At 37.1% G+C, this 26,481-nt stretch overlaps 1 protein-coding gene across 2 annotated transcripts in view; it reads left to right on the plus strand.

Annotated features, from left to right (window-relative positions):
• Positions 1–323: 323 nt before the first annotated feature.
• The window catches only part of HPGD (15-hydroxyprostaglandin dehydrogenase), a 56,503-nt gene continuing 30,345 nt past the window's right edge, over positions 324–26,481 (plus strand). The window contains exons 1-7 of one of the 2 annotated variants that reach the window (XM_069855759.1): positions 324–440; positions 605–728; positions 5,464–5,570; positions 15,729–15,825; positions 21,725–21,801; positions 23,232–23,395; positions 24,505–25,482. In XM_069855759.1, coding sequence (XP_069711860.1) covers positions 348–440; positions 605–728; positions 5,464–5,570; positions 15,729–15,825; positions 21,725–21,801; positions 23,232–23,395; positions 24,505–24,643 — 801 coding nt within the window. In that variant the 5' untranslated portion in view covers positions 324–347 and the 3' untranslated portion in view covers positions 24,644–25,482. Of the gene's footprint in view, positions 441–604; positions 729–5,463; positions 5,571–15,728; positions 15,826–21,724; positions 21,802–23,231; positions 23,396–24,504; positions 25,483–26,481 lie in introns of those variants that run through there. The other variant, XM_069855760.1, reaches the window with a different exon arrangement.

Genomic DNA, 26,481 nt, shown 5'->3' on the forward strand with positions numbered 1-26,481 from the left:
CCAGGGCCGGCCCGGCGGGAGGCACTTCTCGCGGTAAAGACCCCGCGGCTGAAGAGAGGATGATGAAGCCCGTGCTCTTTCCAGCCCTTCAGCGTCCGATGTTCCTGCAAGCACTCGGGAGAAGGATTAAATGACCCGCTCCACCCCTACTCCCCCCGCCCAGGCAGCTCTCGGTCACACGAGAAGGGGAGCGGGAGGGAATGAGCCGCAGCAAGAGAAGGAGGAGTAGGAGGGAGGGAGGGCAGTAGGGAGGGAGCGAGCGAGCGAAGGAGGGAGGGAGGGAGCGAGCGAACCGGGCAGGTGACACCGCGCTAGGTTGCTGCGGGCTCGGCGGCGGCGCGGCCACCATGCACGTCAATGGCAAGGTGGCTCTGGTCACCGGCGGGGCGCAGGGCATCGGCAGGGCTTTCGTCCAGGCTCTGCTGAGCAAAGGTGCCAAGGTAGGGGCGCCCGCAAAGCACCCCCCATTCCCACACCCTACCCTCCCCCCTGCTCCCCGCCTCCCCCCGCCCCGCGGCCGGGGGAGCGCGCAGCCCCCGGGCGGAGGAGCCGTCGGTCCGTCCGCCGCTCAGCCTCGCTCAGCCTCACCCTCTCCCCCGCTCAGGTGGCCCTGCTGGACCGCAACTCGGAGGCCGGGCAGGAGAGCAAGGAGGCCCTGGACGAGCAGTTCGAACCGCAGAGGACGGCGTTCATCCAGTGCGACGTTACGGACCAGGAGCAGCTGAAAGGTAAGAAGGAAACTGTCAGCGCCGCGCTCCGGCTCGACATGCAGCGACCTGAAAGAGGCTGCTGCTGCACCAATAAGTGTGCAATTAAAGTTTCTGGAGGACAGCCTACTCCCCATCGCTCCTCGTGGTGACTCAAAAAGGACTTGTTTCTGAACCTGCAGATGTAAAATGTTACTACCGGCATGCATGTTTTTCATCGTGTTGTTTGGCAGACCGTAAAGAAAAGCCAAAGAAATTATTTCCATTGAGTGCAGCGTGCGGTATTTTTGCATTGAAGCCTCTGCATAAGATAATTGTTATTTTATGAGTAATATATATAAACTTTAAAGCTCGGACTTGCTTTTTATGAGGCTTCAGTACAGATTCCAAGCTGCATTCCCTCGTCATAGGAGCAATAAATTCTGCTTTGGGTTGCAATGCTCTTGCCATACAGCACACTTACTTTCAACGTGTGCTGCTGTAGCTGAAAGCAGAATTTGCAAAAGGTGGTATGCTGCTTTATCGTGGTGTCAAATATGGGTTGATAACTTTTCACACACGTTTCGCAGATCAAGGGAATGGTATGGAGCTTCCCTCGTGTATGATTTGTGTTTGTGTTTTTACCGAATGAATAAATTGTGTTCCCAACTAAGTTCTTAGAGCGTTGTACAATGTTGATGTACTCTTCACAACATCTCGTAAGAGGAACATCAAGTCATCAAAGTTTCATTATTAAACGATGCATTCACGGGTAGTGACTCAAATTCAGATTTTGACATCACTTTGTCAGTGCCCTTTCCCCAGATTCATTTGTGCCAGGCTAGATGTGAACATTTCTAGTTCTCCTTTTATTCACTACACTTCACTGCAGCTTTCTCAACAGTGGTGATTGATTCATCTTTCACCAAATATTGCAGCTAGTGCAGAATTCAGCAATATTCTCCACTGCTTGGAGCTAATGTGGTTATGCTTGTTTTCAAAGCTTTACATTGTCTGTCTGCAAGAGAGATGCTAGAATTTAAATTTGAGCTCTGATCTAATCGGCAAAAAAGTTTTTGTCAGCTGCGTTGATTATTGACTTTTTCTTCAAGTGGGAAAGAAACCTAGGAACAGGAAAAAGCATCCTAGGAGTAGGAATAGCACATGCTGCAGCATGGGTGTTATCGCAGTGTGCTCTCCAACTGAATTCTTCCTCTCTTTAGTGCCAGGCTAGTGCAGGACCAACAGGGTGTGCACTGAGAACCAGAGTGAGTAGGACAGGTCAACAAGGAAGGTTTTGGAATCATGTTAGTAGAAAGGAGTAAGCAGAGTAGGATTGGAATGGGCTTTCGCAATGAGTTGAGAGCAAGAACAGGCAGCTGCTGCTTATGTTTCTCTGATGCTGCATTATTCCTGCTGCGGGTTTCTTAGCATAAATAAGCAATCGTGTCTTCCAATCTTTTGAGATTTTGGGGGTATTTTTAATGGGTTTGATGGCTAGGGTGGGTGGGGTTTTTTTCCTGCTTTATTTTCCTATTTTTTTTTGTCTTGTAATTGCAAGCCACCACTTAGATCAATTTCACTCTTAGTGTTTGAAGTTCTTGGGGATGCATCAAGTCCCCTACTTGCCCTTTATGTTAAAGGTCATGTGCATGAATGAAGTTCCTCTTATTTTAACTTTAACCCTTTCAGTATGAAACAAGTCACAGTATGTCATGGTTTAGCCCCACCAGGCTAAATTTTGGCAGCTGAGCTTCCAAAAACCCTTCCCCTCTCACCCCACAGGGAAAGGGGAGAGGGAGATGAGAAGAAAAAGACTTGCAGGTTGCAAATCAAAACTACAGCTTTAATGAACTAATAATAATGAAAATCATAGGAAAGTAATAAAATATATACGAATATATGAGATCGTGCCCTCACCCCACCCCTTGATGACTGTACATCACCACAAACACTGCAGAGCAGACATGAGGAAATGGGTCCACGGCTCGGAGGGAGCTGGACTCAGGAACTGGATTCAGGAACACATGGATCTGGGATCAGGAACAACCAGATAGACAAGGTCCTCACTGGACATCAACCATCGCAGCAAAGAGCGAGAACCTCAATTTTATACTGAATATGACGTGTATGGGATGGAATACTCTGTTGGTCAGTTTAGGGTCACCTGCCATATTCACTCCTCCTGGCAGCTATGGTCCCCTTCTGCAAGCTTGAGGATGGCCTTTGTTAAGTGTAAGTTGGCCTTTTTGCATACCAATGCCCTGCATTATCATTTTCGGAGAGGAGCACAGTCTCAGAAACATGCAGTTAGCTTTCTGAGAATAAACTGCAACTGAGTTAGTCACAAAACTGACTTTAATTCAACTCAAACCACAACACAATACTAGAACTTTATCTGCAGGTACATAAGGCTTATGCGTAGGAAACCAACTGCTTCATCTACATCCAAGTCTTGTCTCTGTTTTTTACCTCTGGTGGCCCTTCCACATGGTCCCCCACAAATATCCTGTATCTTGTCCCACTTTTGAAGAATCGCGAAATGCTTACTTTTGCTTTTCATTAATATTTAGAAAGCTCACATATAACTGGTGTTTATATTTACTTTCCACTATATTTCTTATCTCTCCTTTAAAATGGGTCCTTCTCTTCATTTGTTATTTTTCTTCATTTGGTATTTCATATGATCATCTGCTTTTAATGTTAATGATTCCATAAGCACTAACTAGTGTGTAATGTAAACACAAGAATTATTCTACATTCAAAAAAAAGGAAGAACAAGTCAGTTTACACTGATGTGTGAATGATAATTTTAATAAGAATTTATAATGAGATTCTTCTTTTTGTGGTTAGGCAGTAGCTAACACTACTGTTGGCAGGTAAACATTTACCAGAAATATTCCAAATTTGGTAATCATTCTCTATTTTAGCATAGATACACAAATAGCTGAAAAGCATTTGGCTCCTTTCTCAATGCGTAAACTAGAAAACTACAATTCCTCAAGACTTTCTCCATTTAATTACAATATAATTGGCAAAAGTATTACTATCCATGGTGGTTTTTTAAGGAACAAGATTCCATTAAGAATTAAGTTGATGCCAGATGTTATTTAGATAAAGCTTAAAAAGAATCAGAGAGCCAGTTTCCAAAATCTGGAAGCTAATTGGGGACCCAAATTGTATTTATTTTACTCATTGGAACTAAGTTATATAATCAGTTCTGCTCCTAATAAAGCAAAAGGTTTTCATTTGTCCTTGCTGATGCAGAATTGGAAAGATGAGAAGTGACTGAAGAGTTAAGTTGAGAAATCGGAGAATGAATTAGCAACAAACATAACAATACCCCAAAAGGCAGACAGCCAAAAATAGACACTTTAGTAATATTAAAATATTATAGTACAGAATAAGAATATTAGAAAATTCTGTACAATAAGGGGAACTGGACGAACAAAACCTTTGCCATCAGCTGCCCAGTACTCATTCTGATGAGAAGATGAGGACCTGCAGCATTCAAGCAAAGATAAGGCTGTAAAAGTACAAACTATCTGGTGCAAGAAGAAAGCTTTATAAACACCTGCAACTGCTGCAAAAAAAAAAAATTGTAGATGTTTCAAAGTTGCTGGCAAGGTCCTGATTGACATGAATAGCCAAAGACTGAAGATCAGAGAATTAAGATGGTCCTGGTATCAACTTTTAGCGATGTGGTTTCGTTAAGGCCTTTCACACATAATTTCAGTGTACCTGAAATACTCTAGGATTTTAGACAGTCAGCAAATAATGTTTTTAAAAACAATAGCTGGGAGGGAGGGTGTCTTGGTTTACATTACAATAAATATTTAGTGATGGGGAACAATATTTGGAGTGAAGAACAAACATGCTATGTATACATATCGCATAATGCTTGTAGTCATGGAAAATCGTAGTCATGGAATATCTTAGTCTGGAATGAATATCCAGAGGTCGTCTCATTCAACTATCCTGTCAAAGCAGAGCCAGCCTAAATGAGTTTGCTCATCACTATGACATCATCAGGGTTTTCCATACACACCTTTTATGTTACTTCAAATACTGTCACGGGGGAGACCACAGTGTCATTGAGGAAGTTCTTTATTTTGAAATTCTTTGGAAGACAGGTCACTATGTTCATCAACAGATGGAAGACGATTTGAACTTGTGAAACACATTATTAAAGTTGCCTGACAAGTAGGTTGTATAACAATTCACTCTTAAGTCAATAAATTTAAACAATAATTATGATTAATTATTTTTTAGCTGAAAGAGACACCTTAGTTATATCACTGAATAAGAATTGTGTTCTTAGGTTAAATTCAGACTCAACCAAAAGAATTGTTCTGAACATATTAAGATTTTGGTTTTCATTTAAAATAGATGGTGTCACATCTTGAATATACTAGCTATATCAAATTATTACACATCAAAATATAAATGTTCAATTTATAAAATCTGGGTGCCAAATATCCTGTCTAATACAACGTTTTCGGGTATTAAGGACTTTAGCTATCTCTTGCTAGCAGGCATTATAAAACTGAATGAAAAGGTAACTGTGGTATCTTAATACTTTTGGATTTCCTGAATACATATAATATCAGTGAATGGTTACATAAAGAATTTAATTGCATGTTGGTGATTAGTGGTTAAGAAAACAGTGAAGACATTCTGGTAGTCTAACAAAACATTAATTTGTATGCATGCATTGTGTCTTTATATCTTACTTTTCATAAGTGCTAAGAAATTCCACCTTTGGATCTTACTGTAGGTGCTTTCAAAAAAGTAATTGAGCATTTTGGAAGGCTGGATATTGTGGTTAATAATGCTGGAGTGAACAATGAGAAGGACTGGGAAAGCACTATACAAATTAATTTGGTAAGCATTATCTCCTTTCATAAGTTCAAATTTTATTTAATGCAGGAATACACTTAACAGACCTTGGCTTGTACAGGTGGTGTTATATGATAGAATATGCATTATTTGATTTGTAAACACAGCTGTTGAAATCATAATCATGTCACTGCTTATGAAGTAACCAATAAATGTGTGTGTGGTGGGTCCTTCAAGTTGCCTATCCAAGATGCACAGCACTATGTAGAGGTACTCAGTCTAACACTAGACAAAATTTTCTTTCTATAAAACCCAGTGAAATCCCAGGTAGGTGCAACAATTTGGTCCCCAGAGCAGTAGAGCTGCATCTACAGGAGTCCAGTCTGTTTATATGAATGTTTTAGACTCAGCTGGCCTGCATTAGAGCATTAGATGTCATTAGTATTACAAGAAAAATTGTTCAACCAAGACCTCTGCATTTTCTTCACCAATGAAGCAAGCATACAATCCGAACTTTTAATATAGGCCGTTTCACCATCATCACTGACAGAATCACATCACTTAAGACCGCTTACTTGCTAAAATGCAGTACATGCAGTAACTCTGCAACATTTATTTTCAAAGAGATTATTACCAGTTCTTTGATATTATCTGATATCTCCTCAAGTGAGACCACAATATCTGTTTCTCAGATGAAATTTTTTGAATTTTTGACTACACTGCTAGGACATGAAAGCTCAGGAGGAAACACCAACTTTCTCAGTTAATGCAGTTCTGACTGGCTTGTATTCTACCACTTGTAAAGTTCTAAATCAATGGTGATTAAGCAAGTTACCCTTATGACTGTACTTACAAAGTGTTATACATCTGCATTTTGTACTTTCTGCTTTTTAATTATAACAATGGAAGAAAAACAGCTGCTGCATGTTATCTGTTATATTGAGTGGTTCTATAACATTCTTTGCTTCTTGTAGAGGAAGGAGCAAAATATATATGAAGTACATGATTTAATAATGTCTCTATGTCCTAGTCTTTGCATTATCCCTAAGAACAGGAATAACTTCAGTGGGAACACATATTGATACTCATTGTACATATATTTTCTACTTTAAAAAAAGGAAAAAAACTCTACATGTCAGTCTTTGTCTTAGTGATATCATTTATACATCGATACAACAAATGTTCCTTGCCTCAGTTTAAAGTACAAAGTACAAAAGTAGAGCAGTGCAGAGCAAGATAAATCAGAACAAACATATGTGGGGTGTGTTCTTTATGGCTAAAACACTTCACAGCATGGTTGATCTTTGGGAAAGTTTTTAAAGGAGTGTAAGGGCATTTTGTGGTAGTACTGCTTGAGAAAGGATGAACATAAAAGAAGAAGGTTCAAAAACTGGGACATAATTTAGAAGGAAAAGGAGGGGATAAAACACAGTTTCTTCTTGGATCCATTACCGTTTCGTGAGAATGAGGGAAAACATCTTGATAAAGATGGATGGGAAAAGACTATCAACTGCTAAAAGGAGATTTCTGTTGCAGTGCTGTCCAACATTTTGCTGTATTTTGTGCCAAACAATATTCACCTTTTCATTACTTTATAAATATTTCTATTAACATTTTTAGTCAAATATTCCAGAACTGCCATCCATTCCTAACCTCAGAACTCCAAAGCTGATAGCATTGACCAGATTCATGTCAGCTTCATCAACAGCAGATTCAACTAATCATACTCATACGAATGTACACTCTTATTCTTACAGTATATAAAAAAAAGATCTTGGCAACCGTATAGGAATTTAATTTTAAATGGATATTACCAGCGTACTGTCAATAGTCCATCATACACACACACCCATGCACTGAATAGCATATGACACATGTTCTTATCAGTCCTACCTATAGTTGTCTGGTGTGACAAGAACAGTGTTTCTTGCATTCAGCATCACAAGATCTTATGACTAAGGAATCCAGAAATTTTATAATCTGACTTTTTTTCTCTTCAAGTCCCTAAAGAAAAAGTGTTCAGGTCTTTATGAGCCTTGAACATATATGTTAGGTAAACATAATTTGTTGTTCTAAGAAGCTTCTCTAATTTTATCTTGTGTTGATGATGTAGGCTTTCTGGAACCACTGTAATTATAGTAGCTGCTATAATTACAGTATCTTTTCTTTTTCAAATGCACTTAGCACATTTTATACTAAGACAATTCCAAAATTTACTTCTAGATTCCTTTTTCATGCTCTTATCAGAAGTTTCTGAAATCTGACATAGATTGCCATATACAGTTAAATATAGAAGTACTGGCATCACATATGCTTACTTTTTAAATATTACCTGAATCAAAAGTACAGAAACACTTTACCTAATATTTTTACGATCTTATTCTTTTCTTATGCCAACAGATTAGTTATTTTGTAGGTATATTTAAACCAATTCCCCAAACGAAATGAAATAGACTCATAAAAGAATTTGACAGCAAAATTATGATTAAATGCTGTTTATGTAATGATTTTGCACATTTTAAACATAGTATTCTGGCAAAGCTTCAAATTGCAAGCCATAACTTGAGCATGCCAAAATAACTCGGTCAGGTGGAATCCAATTATTTAAGTGTTGCCCAGAGAGAAGTAGAATTCAAATACACATGTAAAATCTATTCAGGTGCATTTCAGTCTCATCCTTCATTACCTTCACACATCCTTCAAAGTGTGGCAGTACCCAACGATTCCAAGTTTTTACATTTTTCATGGATTTGCATATTTCCATAAATGACAAAATTAAAAAGCTTATATGAATTTAGAAAAGTTTTCTTATAAAATGAAGTCTACCTAACCCAGGGTTTGTCCCTGCAAAATGCTTAGATTGGTACTACCAAGAAAAGAATCATACAATCATTTGGTTGGAAAAGACCTTTGAGATCATTGAGTCCAACCATAACTGTCCACTATTAAACCATATCCCTGAGTACCTCATCCACCCATCTTTTAAATACCTCCATAGGTGGTGACTCAACCACTTCTCTGGGCAGCCTCTTCCAGTGCCTGATAACCCTTTCCATGATGAAATTTTTCCTGATATCTAATCTGAACCTCCCCTGGTGCAGCTGGAGGCTGTTTCCTCTTGTCCTATCACTTGTTACTTGGGAGAAGAGGCCAACACCCTCCTCTCCTCAACCTCCTTTCAAGTAGCTGTAGAGAGCAATAAGGTCTCCCCTCAGCATCCTTTTCTCTGGGCTAAACAACCCCAGTTCCCTCAGCCACCTCTCTTTAGGCTTGTTCTCCAGCTCCTTGACCAAATTTGTTGCACTTCTTTGGATGTGCTCAGTGTGTCTCAATGTCCTTCTTATTGTGAGGGGCCCAAAACTGAGCACAGTGTTCAAGGTCTGGCCTCACCAATGCCGAGTACACAGTCACTTCCCCGGTCCTGCTGGCCGCACTGTTTCTGATTTCTGTGACTGCAAAAGGGCATATATATGCGTGGCTTCATTCACTGAGGCTTATGGTGAAATAAAGGTTCCAGTAACTAGCAAACTTGCAAAATCAATTCATTTGCTCATCAGTTAAGGAACTACTCCTCAAAAGGCCATTAATGTCTTGGAAGAAACCAGCAGGCTAACTAGACAAACTTCAGTAATTATTAATTTTATTTATATTTTGGTCAAAGACTTCATGATCATCACAAGCCATAAATGGATTCTTTGGGAGCATGCTGCAACGTTCTGGTCCATACACCTTGCTCTCCTTTACCAGTGTACCAGGAGAGATGACAAGGACTGAACTTTCATCCCAAAGTCATGTGACCAGGACACATGCCTGCATTCATCAGATGGGACTTACTACCAGGTCCCACAGTACTGACAGAGGCAAGCACTTTTTCTGAGTGCTACCAGCATAGAAACAAAACAAAACAGTGCTATCTGTAGAAGATAAAAATGGCATAAGCAATTAGTTTACCAATCTTGCATGAATATAATTACTTTGTTGTTCGTATTGCACTAAGAAGGGCACAGACTTACTTTAGTTACATAGTAAGCCAACGAATTTCTTAGCTTACAGTTTTGATATACATTTACAGTAATCAGTGCTGAAGTACGGTGAAAAGCAAAAGTTCTTTGAACTAGGAACTACTTAAGCTCAGCTACAGAAAATACAATATTATTCCTATGTTCTTCAGGAATGGGGGGGTGGGGGGAGTAAAGAAAACCTCACAGTAACAAACTAAAACATAGTATTTCACTCCTACGTTACACAAAAGCTACAGATTTCTAGCAAATGATTAAATTCTACTGCACATTCCTTTCTCTTTTCTCACTCTCCCTCCCTAGGCTTCTTGTTTTCCACAGCTGAACTGGAAATTCAATCTCAAGAGCCTACATTATCATTTAATACAGCAAGTAAACTAACCTATACATAGGAATGCCAAGGGACTTTCATGCTTGCTAGAACTTGTCTGCTTCCTAGAACTTGTCTGCTTCCTAGAAAATCTACATTAAAGACAAAATCAGTCCCACCTCCCTGTCCAATAGCAAAATGCTAAAATTTTCCATGCATATCACCAGCAGCACTTAGTTTCAGACTTTTGAAGTTTGTCTTACACAGCTCATAAAGTACTTTGAAATGTTTCCTTATAGATAGCCATCAATTTACAACATCACAGTATGAAAGTCAAATGATTTTGGGTCAAATTCCAGCCCTGTGCTAACCTGCTTTATGAAACCACAAGTCAATGGCTCTTTCATTTGTTTTTTGTTCAGGATCCCTAGTACTGAACTAAAGTAGCTAAGAAACCTCAATATAACTTCAGGACCAATTACCATTTTGTTCTCTCAAAGGAATTTATATTGCCTTATCACCTGGATAACACTAAAGCTGGTATCTTCAGCACTGAAGCAATGCAGATACAGTTTCTCAGCATAAAATATTAGCACGTATAAGGAAAGAGCAGAAGTATCAAACAATATGTGGCAAGGGAAACCTTATTAAATAGGTATAAGAAACTATGTGAGTTGGAACTATGCCTTGAAATACTAGAAAAAGGGCATCATGTACTAAATTACTTTGAAAGAGGCTGTCATTTACAAAGGATAGTGATTATTTATGGTCCAGGCGCCATCACTGAAGAACAGTTTTGGGGTTTTTTTATAGATCAAGCTAAAATGAAACACAGAAAATTGACTTACAGGTGTAATGTTGGAATACAAGGGCATTGCACTACATTGGCTGAGGCTGGTTCCTAAAGCGAGATGAAAACTGATTAGGTCTCCATTGAAGACTTGGCGTCTTATTAGAATCAGAGTTTCAATATGTAACTTCTTTTAGAATAATACAATTAAAAGTATACGGATATGGGATAAACAGAAATGTCAAGAATCACAGATTTTGTAAGTTTTGTTTTCGATTTTGACACCAATACTTAAATCGTCATTTACCTATTTATTAAATAAGTTATTGATTACTGCTATAATAGTTCCATAAGCAGCTGCAGATGTTCTGAGTATTTGCACAATTATTTTGCAAATTTTACCATATTCTGAGATACTATATTCTGAGATTCTTACTGTATGGTGCTTCAGAATGTGTGATCTCCTCTAATTTAAATCTGTAATTTATGGAAGCTAATACTAGGAGATAATCTAACATTCACCTTTATAAGTTTATTGGAAAGAATCCTAATTTTTCTGCTGGTAGTTGAAGAGTAAAATTGCCTCTCTCGGGAGCACGCTTAGACCTGCTGTTGCATCTTAATGGTCTGTCTTTGTTATGTGCGATAGTAAAACACTGTATTTTGATTAGAAAAGAAACATCAGTATCAAAAAGATCACAGTATTTTCAACAGCAGGAGGACAACCATTTAGAATATCTTCTGATTTTAATATTAGTTTTCAGCACCCAGGAGGAAAAAAAACCCTTGAGGTAAGAGCTAACTGTCCCAGTTTTTGCTTTACTTGCATTTAACTGCAGATTTGATTGATTTCCTACTCTTTGTTCTTGACACCTTTATGGATGATATCCATAGAACTAAATGCAATTGTAAAAAACGGAATCAAAAAACCTTCAACTGTCAAATGCAACATGCTTTATTGTACAAAGTTAAGTATCTCAGTATATTTCTATCTAAAAACAAATCAGATTTTTTTTTAATCAGGTAATTTTAATTGTTGACTTTCCTAGAATTTCTGTTTGCAATAGACAAACTATAGATTATTGTTACTTATGAGCATGGAAGTAAATTATTATTAATAGTATCTTTCAGTTTATACAAAGGCAAATCGGAGACATTTTTCATCCTATCTCAAAACCAGGAAACTATGATGCACAAAAAGCATCATTCTTTGCCTCTTCTACTTTCCAGTGTGTATTTCATGGTATACTAAAATAATAGCTGATAAGCTTTCTTCTAGAATTCAGATGAAATAGTCTGATGTCAACAAATAGGGAGAGAGAAGGCCTGAGACTGCAATTTATGCACTTGCAAAGATGGATTTCTTAACAAAATCAAACCCCGATATGCTATTGTTCTTTGGAAAACAATAGTCCAAAGACTGTTGATTTTTTGAAAAAAACTCTTTCCCATTTGAATGTTTGGCACCCAGATGCTGTTCTGTTCGATATCTTTATTGATGATCTGGATGAAGAGATTGAGTGTACCTTTAGTAGGTTTACGGATGACACTAAGTTGGGATGAAATATTAATCTGCTTGAGGGCAGGGAGGCTCTGCAGAGGGATCTGAACAAGCTGAATTGAAGGGCTGTGGACAACAGTATGAGGTTCAAGGTCTAGTGCTGGGTCCTGCACTTGGAACACAACAACCCCATGCAGTACTACAGGCTTCGGGAAGAGTGGCTAGAAAGCCACCCAGCAGAGAAGGACCTGAGGGTGTTGGTTGACAGTGACTGAATATGAGCCAGCAGTGTGCCCAAGTGGCCAAGAAGGCCAATGGCATCTTGGCCTGGGTCAAAAACTGGCACAGGAAGAGACTGCCCAGGGAAGTGGTTGAGTCACCATCCCTGGAAGTATTTAAAAAATGAGTATGGTTGAACTCAATGATCTCAAAGGTCTTTCCCAACAAACAATTCTATGATTCTACAAAAGAGCCAGCTTCACTTTATTAATTCAAATAGATTGACAGGCTCAACTGGAAAGTACCACTAAGACTTCTAAACATACGTTGTATGACTTTTGTACTACAGTAAGCTTGACCACTGCTGTCCTTTCTTGGAGAACTACCGAGAGGACTTTGTCAATTGGAGAGAGGGGAATTCTTGAAAGAGAATGAGATATTTGTCATGCTGTGCCTTTCATCTGAAGTGGTCTCTGCTGAGTGCAGACAGCTGAGTTCTTCTCATCCTGTATATTTGATTCAGAGTTTATCTCCAGATTAATTCTTTATGGTACAACCCCAAATATCAGAAATTGCCATGTCACCCTCAGTCAGCCACCCTTGATGAGAAGTTTTTTTGCAAGAATTAGCAGGTGTAAGGGCAATATCCAAATGAATGTCTACATTAATTCTGAAGACAATCTCTCACAATAGCTATTAAGGGAGAAGGATTCCTAAGCCACTTGAAGAAATGCCGTGTTAATGGAGTCTAGAGAGAAAAAAGAGCAGTACAATGATTTCAGTAGGAGAGTCAACCTACTCACTTTTACCTTGTCTTATAATTGTAGTTTAGCTAGTGTAGCTCTATTATCTCTTTGATTAAGAAGGCTGGATAAAAAGAAAAATCCTCAAGGAGCCCTAAGCTACTTCCTTCTCCAGCTGATTTCCTTCTAATCATCCTAAGGGGAATTCTCTTTTTTATGTTCAGCAGGCTGAGTCACAGCTCAAGGGCATGATAAGACCTACACCTGTTCTCCATAGACAGCATTAACCTCTACCTTTCTAAAATGTTTTGTTTACAATCTATCATATGTGTACATTAAAAAACAGCACCCACCCTTAAGTCTAAGTCTAATTGCAATTGAGCTGCTAATGATTTTATGTGCAGAATAAGTATATCTTACAGCAAGACTACTGGGCATTAACAATTTTGGTTTTCAATAAAATTTTTAAAATTTACATGTGACAATCAACATTGAACAACACTTGACTACATTTTGATAGGAACAGTTGGACTCGATGATCCGGTGGATCTCTTCCAACCTGGTTATTCTGTGATTCTGTGATTCTGTGATTTCTAAAGGCTCTGAAACTTTGCAGGACATGTTAGAGAAGTTAGGTTTAGTTTAGGATTTTACAAGCCACTAAAGACAGCTCTTTGGAAAGTTCCTGTTAATATATTTAATCAATAATATTCTTTTGATATGAAACAAAACATTTTTTAAAGTATATTATTTAAGACAAAACTTTCCAGGAAAAAAAAACAAAACAGTTTTTAATTGGAATTTTTTGTTTAAGAAAAGTTTGAAGTGTTATTTCAGAATTTTGAAATATTCTTTTTTTTTTTTTTTACATTATTCCAGGAAGCTGATATACTGAAAATATATTATTGAAAAAAACAGCATGAAATGCGGCAACTATAGAAAACAAACAAAACAAAACCCTAATTCTTTATCAAAATTGCAAAGTGAACTTGGTAATGTGGTCTCAAGTTGTTCTGTCTCTGTCAATAGACAGCTAAACTTCATTTTACTTGAGTAACAAAAAGAAATATTAATACAGCAGGACATGCAGTCTTCTAAATCTGACTCATGTTAAAACCGGTAAGCATGAAGGGCAACTGAAGTTGAATTAGGACGTTTACTTTATGTTTTATAGCATGTATATCTAAAAATATCAGATAATAAAAGTGAAATTTCATACATTTCTTTAAATTATTCCAATTTTGGTTTGGGAATTTATATAACTTAATGTTCTGATTTTAAAAGCTTTTTCTTTCCAGTACATCTAGCTACTAATCATTAGGTTTCAGTCATATACAGACTTTTCTTTTTTTACTATTTTATTACTTTGGGAGATTTCCTTCTCCATGATTCACAATTCTGTAGACCTTCCCTGGTTGAAACTCTCAGGGAAATAGTTGTGCTCAGATGTGAACATGCTTGTTGGACCAGTTCATCTTTTGAATATCTTAATTTATTTGAGTAAAAAAATAGATAGTGATAAACAGTAGGAAAATACAAATGGAGTTCTCATTTTAAAACTGAAGTAATAGTTCCAGAAAAATAAAAGTAACTGAATGCATTTGTTCATCTTAAGCAGAATTTGTAAATCAAATGTGAACTGATTATGGAGAGCTCTTATAAAATAAGTAAATAATTATGAAACTCATCACTAATGCAACATTTCACTGAAGTTACTATCTTCTCTTAGAAGCGCTCTCTGCTGCCTTTGAATTATCACTTGGTAAAGTCTCTGGGAAAGACCCAAACACTTGATTTGTTTAGGAGGCTGATAACCCCAGGCTCAAAGTATCTTTAGATGTCTCAGTTTAAATGTCTGAAGTTTGGCAAGATGAATCCCAGCAGAAGTTCTGAATGCAATTGGGTTCATAAACAGATCTCAAGGAATCAAGACTATACAGTTGGCCGTAAAATTTTCTTCCTCAAATATCTTTAAAAAAATAAAAAAATCACATTCTGCAGCTAATATTATGCTAACACCATGTTTCACACATCTTAAATGCTTTTTTACGTTATCTGTATTTCTCTGTTTGGGTGAATCTTCTTTTGAAATGAATGGCAAAACTCCAGTAACTTCAGTCAGAAAAGAATACAGATTTTTAATATTGAGGGACCAGAAATATAAAACAGAACTTAATCCTAATAAGGGACCTCATGCCTTGAGTCAAATGGAGTTATAAGTGTTAGTGTTACCTTCAGATTTGGTCTATACATTTTTTTATAATGTAGAGCAGTTTGTCTGAATAAAAATACTGGGAACTGATTCAGTTCATCCACAATTTATATCCTCAGATAAATTGTGTATTTCATATATAAATTATATATTTTGTTTCCTTCACAGCATTTATTTCACATTGTAACGTTTCAGTTTGATTACCAACAATCTAATAAGAAAAATAATTAAGCTGCTAATATTTCTATGCATTTCAATTGTGCTTCTGAAGTTATTGTGTTGCAAGTATAAATAACACCACCCGTAGAGCAATACAGGTTATAGGCACCACAGTTAAAGCAATATTCAGCTTTTAGGAGCACAAAAGAAACGTGTTTTGAATATCATCATCCCTTTCCCACTCTGTCAGACATCTGTGATTAGAGGAACTTACCTTGGCCTAGAATACATGAGAAAAGGACATGGAGGGGATGGAGGAGTGATCATTAATATCTCCTCTTTGGCAGGTAAGAATATTTTTCTATATAAACACTTTTTACTCACTGGTTTGTTTCTAAAGTAAATGAATCATACTGATCAGTCTTACTTTTTCTTCTTTCTTATGGCTCTTCACTGTTTATTCACATTTTGACTTACTTTTCATCATAGTGACCGAAGTAATATCGAAGAACCTGAACATTCGTTTGCTTTTTAAAACTCAGTTCAATGAAAAATACGATAATTTTCCTAAGCTATCAGTCTCATATTTAATAACCTTGAGCATGATGTGAATAGTTAGTTTCAGGTACTGCCACACGCTGAGCAAAAATCTAACTAATCTCAATTCATTATGCTTATTCAACGCTATTCTATTAACACTGCTGAAACATTATGTACATAGGTAGATAATCTTTTTTCACAGAAAGCGAGGAAGCAGTAGCAGGTCCTCCATTTGACTCTATAGGAGCATAACTGTTGGAATGTTTAAGATTAAACTGTATCTACTCTATTAATGAAGATTTTCATACACAAACTCTGTCTGTGCTCCAAGTCCTCTCAGATGTGATCTACTTCTGCTTGAGAAGCCATAAAATTTGTCCATGTTTCACTGGACTTAAGCTAGCACATTTTTTGCTGACTACTTATCTATTCTTTAATTGCGTTTCCTTTTATTGACACGAAAACAGAATTATATGGCTTCTAAGTCAGTCAGAGTTATTACTGCTCAGTTGTGAGGCAGAATCCTTCTCCCTTTCCTGTAGGTAAACATATTGCAGTGGCTGGGCTCATAGCAAAAAAGCACAACTGAAGGGGAAAGGGTAAATAGAGAATTATGTCACCTGCCATGCTTCCTCAAAAAAAAATGTGAGGAAATGCTTGCATTGTCTTGTTTGACTGTAGAGTTTGTCCTCTCTTGCTACTGTTATACTGGCTGGGAAAAATAATATGTATGCTGGTTTACATTTGGATTTTCAATGCTTTCTTTTCTATCCCTGAAGAATATCAAATTATAGTAATTTTATTGCATGGTATTCCTATGTGTTTAACAATAAAAAGCCAGTAAGACAGGAGTGGCCATAGTTCCTGAGTGTGAATGGGGATTAGCGCCCAATAGGTGTGAATGTTCTGAGTACTATTAAATTGTCTTGTAAACCCTGGCTTTTGTGATAATTTCACGCTATCAACAAATCAACAAATATCAACAAAATACATGTGGATCATGACGATCTGACTTAATATGTGCACATGCCTCACTCATATATGTGTGTGGTTTTATAAAAAGTCTCCGTGTACCTTTAAGTCAGCACTTCCAATACTGCGTAATGTATTGCCTACTGATGCCAGTAAGTTTATCTTCATTGCTTCAAATGAACATTCTATTGGGACCAAATTAACCTGAAGGCAACTGTTATTACAGTACAAGAGTTCATCAGCACAAGTAAAATATTAAACATTTTCACAGAAGTGCTGATGTTCATGCAGTGCTTAAGCAAGGGCAGGGGGAACAAGTGTTTGATTCTGTTTCAAACTAGTCTCAAATAAACACACAAAAAAAATTGATTTTAAGACCTAACAGCTTGGCTTTGATAAGGGCTTATATGTGCCATTTTACTTACTTTTTTAATGGTAACATTGTGCCATAATGATTGTAGAGACCTGTCAAAACCGAAGTGCTCTTTGCTTTGTTTGCTTTTATATATCTTGTATTTAGAAATTTTTTCAACAGTCATAAGAAAAAACACATTAGAAAAGCTGATATAGACTAATTTTTATAGTTTATTTATTTACTACTTTTGTAGTTTGTGACTCAAATTGTACTTTCAGGTCTGAAGGTCTAAGTCCCACAGTTTATTCCATAGATAAAAGGAGAACTGCCATTGGTTTGTTTAACATTCTCTCCTAGTGTTTTCTTTTCTCAGAGCTAGCTTCTGTTGATCATTAAACTTCTGAGTGGTTTTGAGGTCTCCTGTCCAGGTTCTCTATGCAATTTTATCAGATACACTCTGCAGACAGCAAATATTTTTGTGTTGTCTTGAGCAGCAAGAAGAGTTATTTTTAGTGCCTATGAAACGTTCAATAATATTAGCTTTACCTATTAGTTTCCAGTCCTTCACCATGGTAACTATGCTACTGATATCAACTAGAGACAGAATCAAGTCTTACTGATTTATATTTCCAAACACCCACAAAACTACTTAAATGCTTCCTATGAAGTGGATGCTTAACGTATTCTTTCAGCTGGATGAAAGCCAGAGCGTTCAGCCTTAATTTCCAGTATTGAATCTTCCTTTCTTTAGAGTCTCCACAATACAGGACTAAATGCGAAAGCGAGAGAAATATGTAAAGACATGCAGCAAGCACCCAACTCCTAATATACTGCATGTGAAAGCTATAAAACTTTCTTAATTTTATGGTATTTGTACTTTCATATCAAGAAGATGTACTGCCACTAAACAATTGAGATAATGGGAAACATTTTACTGCCAACTTGTCTCATAAATGCCAATGGCTGCAGGTTTTTGTATTGTAATAAACTTCAGTTCAATTTTAAAGAGTAAAATGTTCCAAAATTTCTTGTCTAGGAAGGTAAATACATTAATTTAAATTTTGTTTAACAGAATAGTTACAAACAACAGAAAAACCAGACCAAACTAAATTTAACTCCTGAGATTATTTACATAATTAAATTTAGCATTATCTCTACACTTACACTAAGGAAAGTGGGAAAGGGAATTCATGTCTGTGCATGCACTCTTCTTTTTATAGCCTTCATACTTCCAAGAAGGTAAAACTGCATTTGTGTCTATCTGAATTCTAGCAGGATTAAAAAAAAATTCCAGAATTCATAGAGGGCTTAAAAACTAGTAGGATATTTATCAACAGACTATGCTAGCTTTTTATCAGAGGTTGTTCAATGTTTAGTGTATCTGAATATCTTTCTGTTGTACAGCTATATTGGTGGTTAATTACACTCAACTTCAAGCACTCATAGGCAACCAATTTGTCCTCTTCCTATTAGAAAGCTTCAGCCAAAAATAAATACTTGAAGTATCCCTCACAGCAAAAATGCTTCTTTAGGACCTGATCCTATATATAATACAAGAACAAAACTAAGCATATGGTTAACATCACTGAGTAAATTCAAGACTTTATAGAACCACAGAATCATAGAATCACTAGGTTGGAAAAAACCTCTGAGGTGATCAAGCCCAACCATACCTCTCCACTACTAGATCATATCCCTAAGCACTTCATCCACCCGTTTTTTAAATACCTGCAGAATGGTGATTCAACCAGTTCCCTGGGCAGCGTGTTCCAATGCCTGATAATCCTTTTTGGTGAAGAAATTTTTCCTAATGTCTAATCTGAATCTCCCCTAGCACAGCTTGAGGCCATTCCCTCTTGTCCTATAACCTGTCACCTGGGAGAAGAGAACAACGCTCACCTCTCTACAACCTCATTTCAGGTAGTTGTAGCCAGTGAAAAGGTCTCCCCTCAGCCTCCTTTTCCTCAGCAGCTCCTTGTAAGACTTGATTCTCCAGCCCCTTCACCAGATTCATTGCTCTTCTCTGGACATGCTGCAGGACCTAAATGTCTTTCTTGTAGTGAGGGGCCCAAAACTGAACACAGTATTTGAGGTGTGGCCTCACCAGTGCTGACTACGGGGACAGAATCACTTCTGTGGTCCTGCTGGCCATTATTTTTCTGATACAGGCCCAGGTGCTATTGGCCTTCTTGGCCTTCTGGGCACACTGCTGGCTCATATTCAGTCAGCTGTCAATGAACACCCCCAGGTCCTTCTCCACCAGGCAGCTTTCAGCCACTCATCCCCAAGTCCTTAGCACTCCATGGGGTTGTTGTGTCCCAAGGGCAGGATTCTGCACTTTGCCTTAGAATCATAGAATCATAGAATAACCAGGTTGGAAGAGACCCACTGGATCATCGAGTCCAACCATTCCTATCAAACACTAAACCATTCCCCTTAGCACCTCGTCCACCCGTGCCTTAAACACCTCCAGGGAAGGTGACTCAACCACCTCCCTGGGCAGCCTGTTCCAGTGCCCAATGACCCTTTCTGTGAAGAATTTTTTCCTAATGTCCAGCCTAAACCTCCCCTTGCCTTGGTAAACCTCATCCCATCGGTCTCAACCCATCAATCCAGCCTATTCAGATCCCTTTGTAGAGCCTCCCTAGCCTCAAGCAGATTGACAGTTCCTCCCAGTTTAGGGTCATCCATGAATTTACTAAGGGTAAATTCAATCCCTCCATCCAGGTCATTGATAAAGATATTGAACAGAACTAGCAGAGTCCCTCAGTCACATCGCTAACAGACGTTCAGTGCTCCCAGGGGCAAGGACTGGCTGAGAGCAGGAAATTCCACGCTGTGGTTCTGTGTACCAAATCTGGGAACAGAAGTAAAACAGGACTGTCATCATTTTGGGCGAGGGATTAACATCCCTCTGGTCATCTTTGTCATGGCTTTGGCTCCAAGTCAGTCAATTGATTTCTTCTTGGTTCTCCATTTCAGCAAAAATAATAATTTTCCTTAGGAAAAAAAAAAAAGGTTTTAATGCTTTCATTCCAACAAAGAGTTATTTGTCCCTCCCTTTCTGCCTAGTTATTCCTGCTGTCTTTTGACATTTAAGTAAGTCTTTGAACGTTATTCCACTTCATTATTTTGAGCTGTCCCCTTCCTCTGTTTATTTCTTGACTTTGTTTCTCTTCCCTTTCAAGTAACAAGTAATTTGCCTTACTATGTTTCCCAGTAGATTTTATCTTTTGGATGTCTGTTAACTGCAGCCTTATTGGGATTGGGTTTTTGTTTCAAACATGTTAAACTATTCAGCGGTTTGAGAAAATAATATTTCTAATGTGCTAATATTCCAACGTTTCTAGTTATTTGAAGAATTATGATGATCATCATAAGTTACCAAACAGAGGGATATTAAGCCTGTGTTGCAATCACAACACAGAGAAGACAACACAAAAAAACATTTTTCAGAAAACAAGTTCTCTGTCAGAAGCACAGCACATTAATCCAAGCTAAGTAGATAAATACAAGTTTCAGGGAACAACCAGCCACTCAGTTAAGTTCTTCCTTTCCCAGCACTGAACAGTGCTAACAACATTGGTGTTTTCACTGGATTGCCAATGTAGCATTTAAGCCAGGATGAAACCTTGAAACTGTCATGGTTGTAATTAGAGCTTTATGCTATCTTACTGAGGTTTTTTTTCTTCAAACAAAATGGATTCCAGAGCAAAAAGCCCATGCAGATCTCTACCATGTATGATTTTTCTGGCAAATCTATATTTAAGGTTAGGTAGTGTATCCTTCACTTCCACTGAGATGTCACACCCTTTCTTGATTATATTACTTAAATACAAAAAAAATGAAGAATTTAAAAATATATCTGAGAAAGTAATTGAGATGACTTCCATTAGAACCAAACATTAATGAATCAAAACCAGTAACCAGTTTTATAAAACCACATTCAGGAACACAGACAAATTTTATCCTCTAACTTTAGTACAGGCTGTGGCTTGTTATTCACAAGACCGTAGCTTGCAGGTGGAACTACAGCATCCATGTGGTCTAGTTCAGCTGTCTTTGTATGGTGGAAACTGTTTGCATAGCAGGCAGAAAATATACTATGAAGAAAATATATCTATGAAGTCACACTTCATAGATATAACTTCTCCTCTTAAAAGCTATACTTTTTTATTACTTTTCTTTTGCCTCCTCATCTCATATCTTTTCCCAGCCTACCTCAGATTACAAAGTATAATTTGGGAATTTTTACTAATTTTGTTGCATCTCTATAAATCCATCATTTCTTTTTTACATTATAGGCCTATATGTGTGTTTAAGATAATCATAAATAGGTGTACCCAACATCTTTATTTAGCTGCCTTTTTATTTTAAAGGACTCATGCCTGCTGCATTCCAACCTGTGTACTGTGCTACAAAGCATGGTGTAATTGGATTCACACGGTCAATAGCAGTAAGTATGTGTTTTTGAAAAGAGTATCAGCATTTCTTTGGGAGCTTGCTGAGTTTCTCATGTTCCCTCTCTGTTGTCACACAATTGGAATCAATCTTCTTATAGAAAACTAAGTGTCTGAAGCAGTGGAGGATCCCTTCTTTCGCAAAGGAAATCCAAAGATGGAATAAGTAAGGCATGTGTGTGTTTATGACTGATTTGAGGCTTTGGGAGCATGGAAGAAAGTAATCTAAGGACAGTTGAAGGAGCCCAAAAGTCAATCTTTTATCCAAGCTTTAAAAATAATTTTCATAGCTACATCCCAGTTGTTTAACATTAACATAATATCCCATTTGCTTAGGATAAATAGGCAGTAAAGTGTACAAAAAGTGACTTGAATACAAAAATGTTTACCATTATTTGTTCTTACTAACTCTTAAAACCCTGAAAATGCAAAGTTCAGGATGGGACATGTTAGATGCTGTATGACTATGTACGAAGCCTTAGCTTCTGACTCCCAGACTTTCTAATTAAACTGAACAAGCAGTAAGATAAAATAATGTGGCAGAAGCACTTTCAGAGGCTAAGCTTAAAATTAGTCTGCTCATATAAAATTTCCAATTTAATTTCTAGAATAAAGTACCTGAAATGATCATTTGGATAGTTTATCCGTATTCTACATCCCAATTTTCCACACAAATAACTGCTTTTATAGATCAATACATATGCCTGGATGCTGATCAGACTTCTTTGCTACACACAGGCATTGGTAGCACCACAAATGAAAGGTCTTACCATTCCCAGAACAATTTGTGCTGCTTGTTTTCATCATGTTCCTGAACTGCTTCCTGAAAAAACTCCTGCCTCTTTCCTGGTGTTCACAGAGACTTTCCTGTGGAGAGATGCTCAGTGGTAGATTTATCCCTTGGCATGGATAATAGAGGAGCTGGAAAGGTTAACATTATAGTTCTAGGGGCAGACACTATTTCTGTTGATGTAGGGGAGGTAAATACAACCATAATGTTAAATCTTGATTTGATTTCAGATAGTTTTCTTTTAACAAAAAAGTTCTTATAAGATTGGAAGCATACATTTGGGTGACCCTTTTTTACTTGGTTCTGCTTATATCATCACTCTAGAATACTGTTGAAGATGTGCCAAGAGCACTAAAACCAAAAACATTAGGAAAAAAAGAAAGAAAGCTGCATTGAAATTTCTTGTCGGTTTGTTCTTCCAGCAAACAGATGGTATTTTCTAGTAATCTAGTGCAATTACTAGGGAAACTGTACTTCAAACTTAGTTGTTGAAAGAAAACAATCAGCAATGAAAAAATTTGCTTACTAGGCAAGTCTGTAAAGTACTTAATGGTAAATACCATTCTTTGAAAAATTACTTACACAGTACTGTTTTAAAATGTTGATGATGGATGTCTAACTTTTCCTCTTTTCTAGTTAGCTGCTAATATGGAAAACTATGGTGTGAGACTCAATACAATTTGTCCAGGGTTTGTGAACACACCAATTCTTCAGTCAATAGATAAAGAAGAGAATATGGGACAATATTATTCATATAAGGATGAGATCAAAAACATGATGCAGTTCTATGGCGTGATGGAGTAAGTCCAGTCAGTTATAGTTGATTTTTGCCTCTTTGTTGATGAAGAACAAGCATACGCAATAGCACTTACAGCAAAATTAAAATAAAACGCGAATGCTGCCTCAGATAAAAGTCTATCAAACGTGCTATCCTATAAACAAGGAACAAATGGCAGACATCTCGGTCTGTTTTAAGAATATCACCTATGTAGTGATATTTCCCTTTATGCATTTCCATTTCCCAGAAAAGTGTAAACCAGACTCCCATGTTAAAGATAGTGTATTAGTTTTTAATAGCCCTTGGTGTTTGATTTGTTTAAACAAAACTGTTGTGAGGTATAGGTTGAATTCAGTGAGGTACACTGAATTTGCACAAAATTTGCAAGTAAGCCAAGACAGAAATTAGACCAAGACTGACAAAAATGGACTAAATTCATAAGAGCACTGTAGCGATGGTGGTGGATCAGATGAAAGAATTACCTAGCCCGTTTATGGTACTGCCAACAAAGACTAAAAGCAGCTAAGAAAGAGTGTGAAAGCATGACAAACATAAAGTAGTGCTTTTTTAACACCATCTCAGTCTCTAACAATTAGCTGCTCAGATACTTCTGCCTGAAGGAAATTGTGATTGTGTTGTTTTGCCCACACTTTTCATACGTTTTATATATATATATATAATGAATCTATTGAGCACAGCAAACCACATGTGACAAAATTCTCCTTACGTTAACTCGTATGTCAGTCCTGCCACAGAAACAGAATAAATCAACAGCAAAGAGCTGCAGAGGATTGTGTAAGGATTCCTTCTGCCCATTGCCCTGACAGAGAAAACTCTGACAGGAAGCCCAGTGGCAGCTTCATGTCCACAGGAATTTACCAGTAACTAGAGCAAACAAATGATGATTTGTAAAGTTGCCGCTTTACATTGTACATTCTGATTTAGAACACTGAGTTCCTCTCCCAAAACATTCATATAACTAGTGCTATTCTTGAAAATAAATTTAGTCAAATATCAGATTAATTCATTTTCAGGGTATATAGGTTTTCAGGGTATATATTGAGTGTCTTTACTTGTTCTTTTCACATATTCTAATACATCATGATTCTGAAATAACTTCTTTTTTTTTAGCCCATCAATAATTGCTGAGGGACTAATAACAATAATTGAAGATGATACTTTAAATGGAGAAGTTATGAAGATTACGGCATCCCAAGGGATTCATTTCCAACAGTACAACCAAACACCTTTTACATCATCAAATAGATAAATAATTGTTTTATGCTAATTATTTTTGGCTTTTCTTAAATGTAGAAAAATTTGGAAATAGTTATTTTTGGGAAAAAAAGGTTAGTGTTGTATCTTGAGCAGTGATAGATCTCAAACATTCACACCCTAATAACAAAGAAATGGATGAGAGCTACTGTGGGAAGATGTTACCATCTAGTCTGGTTCTATAAGCACTAATAATAGTATTCAATAGAATAAACACTCTGCTTTGAAGATTTTTCATGAAACACTGCTTGGAAGATTTTGGTTATGTAGTAATAGGGGCCAGTTTTTTCCTTCTGATAGTTCTCATCTACATGTTCCAAGTGTATTTTGGTGGACCTGACTTTCTTCATATAATTCTTTTCACTCTCATAAGCCTCTGCTAATTTATATCTTGAATTTTTCAGAACAGGAATTCAGTTCAGGAATCTACAACTCAAGTGTATCTATAAGACATAAAGAATTTATGTTTTCTTAGGAAATAGAATAAGAGGCCAAACTCTCTTTCCTCATTTATATATGCAACTGAATATGTTGCAAGAAAGTACAATATTTTTATCTTCTCAGATTTTAGCTATTTATAAAATAGTTCAGAAATATTTTTTCACCTATAGAAATATATATGATTTTTTTTCTCTCTGTATATACAAGGATGAATACTTCGTCATTGATTGAAATGTCTACTTACTCATTAAATCTCAGTTTGTAAATATTTAAGTCTAATTTCTTGCCTCAATTGATTAAAATTTTCTGAATAATTGGAAAGGGGGGAATGTTATATGTGTGCATTTTGGTATCATAATATTCTTAGATGGAGCATGTCATATAGTGGCAATGAAAATAAAAGAATAAGTTTCCGCCGCCTGAGTGCACTGGACCGTCAGAGTCCCAGGTCAATCCCTTGCTACATTTATGAAACAAACCTAGTACTCCATTGTTTACATGCCTGACAAGAACAAAATTTTCACAGTAATTTAATTAGGGCTATAGCATAAGAAGAATTAATAATTCCTGGGAAAACTGGAAAAAGTTAGTATTTAGCCTCCTTAAGAGTACTGTCTTAAATTTCACTGATGTAAGCATTGTTTCTTTCAGCATTGTCACTGAAAGAGTTGAAACAATAATATTTACCTTCTGTGGAAGTCAGGGAGCAATAAGACTGTGGGGAGAAGAAAAGAAGCAGACACACATACCTTGAGTTATAAATCATTCTCCCTCTGCCTCCATTTTTGGCTGTGTTAATACGGTTTCTAAAGCCTATTTTGAATGCACACATGCTGCTAGCCACATTACCAGCATCCCTCTAGACTAATAACAACTGTCTGATTTGATTGTATTAATTTCTACTTTCATCTCATTAAAATCAGGGCATTTTCTAATATGTGAGAGTACTGCAAAAGCTGTGATGTAAATTTAAAAATTAGCATGCTTCTCTAATTAGGTTCAAGCACTGATAATCATCTACTTCTGTTTCCTCGTTAAGCAGCATTTCAATGTAGCTTATAAACAGCTACAGGGAAGGTGTTGTAATTATAGTATATGCAAACCACTTAACTAGCAAACACCAGATTAAGTCAAATACTAACTCAACAGCTTCTCATAATATAATACCATACTTCACATAATGATGATTTTATATATATATAATATATATAATTTAACAAAGGCCAGAAGTCCAACATGTGCTCCCTGGAGGAAATAAAACAGAAAGAAATTTAATCAGAGCCAATCACTTCAGACACTGCACAATTCATTTGTGGTACTTCACTGGTACAAAATCTCAATTATTTGAATTGCTAGTATTCTAAGAATGGATTCCAATTGTGTGGTATGTCA

This window comes from Phaenicophaeus curvirostris, chromosome 4 (genome assembly GCF_032191515.1).
Source record: "Phaenicophaeus curvirostris isolate KB17595 chromosome 4, BPBGC_Pcur_1.0, whole genome shotgun sequence".
Classification (NCBI taxonomy): Eukaryota; Metazoa; Chordata; class Aves; order Cuculiformes; family Cuculidae; genus Phaenicophaeus; species Phaenicophaeus curvirostris.